Consider the following 6,000-nt stretch of genomic DNA (forward strand, 5'->3'; position numbering starts at 1 on the left):
AATAATTGTAGTGTAAAAGTAAAAGTTCTGTACTGGAAATTGGATATACCTCAAAATTGTACTTAAGTACAGTACTTAAGTAAAAGTACTTATGTTACTTTCCACCACTGTATGCAGGCAAGCTGCTGGTGACATTTTAAGGCTCTTTTTCAGTCTGGACACAGCAGGTGAGGAAGAAACAGGACGAGAGCGAGGGGAAATACTAACGGTGTTTATTGAGTGCATGTGATGGAGGCCATGGTGGATAAATAAGTAATGGATAGGGAAATGTCAGAAGACTGAGTGCTAGGGCTGGGGCGGTATGGGATTCTTATTACCGCGGTTATTGCCGGCCCCCATACCCCCCAAAAATAATATATGGGCAAATAAGAGGGCTAAAAAAGGTTACAGGTATGGTGTGTGCGATATTAATTGTGAGATTACCATAATGACGGTAATCATTAAGGGACCACTTTTCAACCTATCTTCATATAATAGGTCCTCACTAATAATCTACTCGGTCTGTTTCTGTGTCACATAGGAGGGCTGTGGGCAGTTCAGAAACCCACCCAACAGTGACATCAATGGAGAATCCAAGCTAATAGAAACTGCAGGCTTTCTAGTCCTGAAAAGTTGCAATGCGAAAATGGAAGCCATCATTCTCACAATAATAAACCCTGTTAGGGTCCATTTGGTTCCATTTGTACACTCTCAGAGTTACAGACCCATAAGGGTCCATTTGGTTCCAAACCATCATTTCCCTGGGGACCCATTGGGAAATCACTGCTCTATGTAATCTGATCTTTATAGTCTGATAAACTATTCTCACGTAAATAAATCTTGTTTAAAAATCAATCTGCCTAACGATGATGTCACTGGTGGTTGTGGACGGGTTTCTGAACTGCCCACAGCAGAGTGAGTGTGTGTGTGTGTGTGTGTGTGTGTGTGACTGTGTGTGTGTCCGTCCAGCTGATGGTCGTTAATGTCAAAGCAATGCTGTTTATGCACTGTCAAATAGGTCTAGGCCTACATCTATTCTAAGGTAGCATATACCTGTTTAGACATATTATCCTGCTCATTACTGTGTATGACATGACTGACTGAGCGTCACTGTTTATTATGATACACTTTTCATTTCATAATTATTATTATTTTTAACCGCGGTAATGAACCCGACACCGCGGTATGCGTTACATACCGGCGGTATGGCGGTATTGCGGTTATTGCACCCAGCCCTACTGAGTGCGACACTATCCCACTGTAGGGGGAAGTTTTGGAGACTTGTTTTTCAAGTGAAGATAAATTGACTAATTGAGATGATGTGTTTTAGAAATCGAAATTGGTTTGCACCCAACAATTTACAGCAATACTAGTTTGTTTTTGTACGTTTTAAAGATCTTTCTACATATGCATTCGTTCCAGTGTTGTTTTTGACAGGACATTTTAATGATTTTAAATGATTTTAGTCATACTCTCTTTAATTAATTTAATAGTTTTAATTTAGTTTTAGTCACATTTTAGTCACCTGCAATTTTTTTGTGATAGTCTAGGTTTAGTCGACTAAACAAATATTTTTAGTCATAGTATTAGTCGACGAAATCAACACTGATTCGTTCCAAATTCACATCCACCTGTAGAATAATATGTTCTACGAGGTTCAAAAGGATTTATTTTCAAATTCAGGCTACAAATCTAGCACACCCAAGCTGCTAGCACCCAATTTTCTCTGTTGTGAAACCAATACATTTATTTGACATTTCACTAGAGGATAAGCCCATTGAGTTGCAGGCAGCAACACATTTTCAAGGGGATTCTCAAATATACAGTAACACAATAAATGAGCTGTTGTGTTGTGTTATGTGTTTTTTAAACCCATTCTGGACGGGAACCCCTTTTGGTGTTTTAAGCATTATGTTATACTTTAGCTGTTGACATTTTTTGAAAAATCTTGAAAATGTGAATACTGCATATATTCTTTCAGAGCGAACGTTTTTAACTCAAATCTTTGCTTCTGGGGGGGTCCCTGGAAGAACATATTTTCAGATGTGGGTCCGCGGCCAAATACAGATAATTTATCCTCAGTAACTCCTAAATGGGTTAAAAGGACCTTAAAACAAATCTAAGGATCAACAGCTCTGCCCCAACCTATAGCAACAATAAATATGGCTTAAACTGTATGAACCAGGAATTTGTGCTGTTCTTTAGTCGTGATCATCAACTTTAGTGCATCAATAAAAGTACAGATTGTAACACAAACACAAGACTCTTCACTATGCTGTGAAGATTGAATAATTCATAGCATTCAATCATACAAAAACGACCTACAGTAGCTCAATGACTCACCTAAGCCCGCAATTTAAAATGCATTAAAGATGCAAAGATTCCACAAATTAATTTTATGCCCTCGTTGTCGTTGATAACCGAACCTGATTCAAACAGCATTTTGTTTAATTTCCGGGTGGCCTTTAATTACCACACTACTACAGTCAACAGATGTCAGAACATTTGAACACGTCTATTTAGTGAGTTTGTAACTTTAGCAAACTAGTGATTAACATCTTATCTGGCTCTATTTGGACTGTGCTGCTAACACATCAAAGCTATAATTATCATGGTAGCCTAATTAATTAATTGTCTTAACCAATCTGTATGGTAGTGTGTTAATGAAATATAACTAGTGTATCTGCATATCTGCAGTGGTTGAATCCCTAGACTCCTTCAAAACTGTACTGTACCTATACGGACGGCTGCAATTCGAAACTGGCCCCTGTAAAAAATAAATCAAAGTCGTCGTCCCCTTTTTGCCATAGGCCTACTGTACATGTTTTTCCCTTTTTTAATTTCATTAACTGTATATATATAATGATTTACCGGTACATTTTTTTCATAGAAGTGTATATTTGTACGTCTTTAAATGTTCTGATGAATTGAAAATGGAGGACCCTGATGTAAACAAGTCTCAGTGCTTTTTCTGGTTTCATCCTCGCAGAAGTTTTTGTATTGACCTTTACCTTCGTTTGAATTGTGCCCATTCTACAAACTGTGAATACAATTTTCAACCAATCAATCAACCTCATTATTGGCCCTGCTCCAATCAGACCAGTTGTTGCTGATTGGCGGAGTCGCTTTAAGAGAGTGGTTCCAAAAGTCCCTCAAGGAGTTCCAGGGGGTCCCCAGCTAAATGATAGTTAGGAACCAAATGGACCCTTGAGGGTCTGTACTCTGTAACTCTTTGGTTCCATTTGTACACTCTCTGAGTTAAATGCATAGCAGACGTTTTAGCCCCAAAGGAGAGATTAGACATTTGCCCGGTCGGGACCCAAACTAGTGAAAATAGCAGATCTACAAGCTCACAACGGGTCATTTCACGCCGCGTTGTGGGCTTGTAAATCGGCTATTTTCCACTACTTCATTATTTATTTATTTTATTCATGGAATTTCTTAGATTTGTTTGTTCGGTTGTTTTAAAATGTATACAATTCTTTCGAAAATTAATAATTATATATATCTTTTGAAATATTTATATATTTTCAGCTATAGGTAAAAGAAAATGGGATTTTTACTCGAGCTCGTGACCCATAAGAATTGGTCCGTGACCCACAACAGGGTCCCCGACCCACTGTTTGGGAAACAGTGGGTTGGTGAACCAATAGGAAGTCCTATAGGAAGTTGCTCCGCCCCTTTCTATGCCCATTAAACCATAGGTCTCTTTCAGGCTATATGACGGACATACATTACATCTCAGGGACATCTGACTCCTCAGGCAGGTCGTATTATGTACACATACAGTACTGTACAAAATGACATCCATGCCTTTAGGTCACCTTGCACTCGGTTCTTCTAATACCAAATGATCTGATCGTTCAGATGTATATGCTCCTAACTATACACGACATATTATATTAATAGTAGGCCTATATATGCATAGGCCTACTATTCATAGAATATGTCGCGTTGTATTTGGCAATAGAACCCAACAACCCATAGGCAGAGTGGTGCCCCATGCCCTGCAACGTCCCACTTGTCCCTGCTCTGTGTGTCACTACTTATCATGTCACTGCTTGTTTTCTGAGCTTGTGGGATTCTGAACATCAAGAGAGACATTTCGTCTTTCTACTTTTCGTCTCCCCTGCGGAGCTGACCCAAATCTTTCATGTTTATTTGTTTCATACATTTTGCATATATTGTACCCTGTGGGTGGGTCGCACACACCAAGACTTCAGTTCAAAATATTTATTTCATCTTTGAACAGGACATAAATACTTTGGACTGAAGTCTTGGTGTGTGCGACCCACTACCGTTATTTTGATATGTTTCGAACGGGTAGCGCACCTACAGTCAGAGCGCAGTGGTCACATGAAGCGTATATTGTACTCAAAATGGGTCCACACTGCATGGGTAACCCGTCCTAACTATTAGGAGCAGTTTGGGCAGCGAGCGACTGAGCTGCAACCAGAGACCGCTGTCCCTAACATGCACGTCTTTTTGCTTAGTGGTGCGCCGATCAGGGGTTTTATTTTGGGACCGATCCCGATCACCGATCACCGATTGTTTTTCTCACGATCGGTCGATACCGATGCCGATCTTGTGCGTACGCTTGTTATGACATGTCAAAACCTACGTCAGAACTGTTCCTGTGTGTGTGGGGAGGAAGGGGACAATGTTTAGGCCTGTCACAACGATATTATACTATATATCTGAGTGACTTTGGGAGGTTTTTTTGATCGGTTTCTCCAGATCGGGTAAATTGCAGATCACAGATCGAGTCATTTAGAGTGAAAATCGGCTGATCACTGATCGTTGGCCAATCGATCGGAGCACCGCTATTTTGGGTGTGGGAGAAAACTAGCCGAGTAAAGCTACGTTAACACTGGTAGAACAGGTCAACTGAGTGCCACACAGAAATGCCCCAGATGGGTTCAAGCCCATGCAAGATCATTTTGCTGTGAGGCAGTGCTAACCACTGAACCAAAAAACCTATGTTTCTATATCTCAAAATATTTCATGTCAAGGACCCCAAAATGTATATGTAATTGGCTGCCGACCCCCATCTGAAAATAATGTTGTTCCAGGTACCCCCCAGAACCAAAGATATTAGTGACAAAACGTTTGCTGTGAAATAATATACAGTATACTGTAAGCCTATGTATTCAATTCAAGATATGCACACATTTTCAGAAATAGCAGATCTACAAGCTCGTAGTGCGGCACTCTGTGCCACGCTATGAGCTTGAGTTTAAAATAATGTTTAAAGTGGTTAAAAGCTAAGGTGACACCGATGTGTTCCACATCTTATTGGGATAAAAAAAAATCAACAAATGGCCACATTTTGCACTTTACATTTACATACTGCACGATAAGACATATATTTACCATCAACAGGTGATGTTCTCAGCCTAGTACACAGTCCGTTGACATCTCCGTAACATTCCTCGATCCTCGCTTGTCCTTCGAGTCCTCTGAGCTCCATGAGGGAACGGAGTTCCTTAAGTGAGCAGCTGAACTCTGCATCGTGATTGGCCTCCGTCGTGCGGCCATGTTTACTGGACCCGCGTAAAGAGTTACGGAAAGAGTTGTTCATGGCCATGTCTTCCTCTGTCTTCCTACGATACGACGCTACTCAGTGACAAATTGTTCCTGTAGTATTTCCCATTAAAAAAAAACACTGTAATTCCTTCAGGAGTGTAGCTCGCTTGTCTCCCGGCAGCGTGATGACGTGCACACATAGAAATCTCCTTTCCTTTGGTTCCTGTATGCCCACTCGCTCATCTTCACTGCTGAGGGTGCCGCCATGTGTCGTTTGGAGTGAAGAGGGTACATCTGGAATGAAATGAATGAAAGATACAATTAGTGAACGTACACAGGCTTGGCATACAAAATGTTGCATCCTTTTTCTTTTTTTTTTATCCCTTTATTTTTATTTATCCCACGATTTTGTAACCCATTTTTCACCCCTGTGTCAATTATCTAATGTGATCCTGGGCTCTACACACCCTCGGCCAACCTGGGGAGAGCAACGGA

General features: G+C 40.5%; 1 protein-coding gene across 1 annotated transcript in view; it reads right to left on the minus strand.

Moving 5' to 3' along the window:
* LOC310858099 (plasma membrane calcium-transporting ATPase 1-like) overlaps window positions 1–5,566 on the minus strand; it is a gene marked incomplete at both ends in the record, with an annotated part of 38,074 nt that extends 32,508 nt beyond the window's left edge. Inside the window, one exon of the mRNA XM_083764156.1 lies at window positions 5,353–5,566. Within this exon, the coding sequence (XP_083620282.1) occupies window positions 5,353–5,566 (214 nt within the window). The remainder of the gene's footprint in view (window positions 1–5,352) is intronic.
* Window positions 5,567–6,000: the final 434 nt, after the last annotated feature.

The sequence above is a fragment of the Protomyctophum parallelum genome (genome assembly GCF_964188405.1).
Source record: "Protomyctophum parallelum genome assembly, chromosome: 4".
Classification (NCBI taxonomy): Eukaryota; Metazoa; Chordata; class Actinopteri; order Myctophiformes; family Myctophidae; genus Protomyctophum; species Protomyctophum parallelum.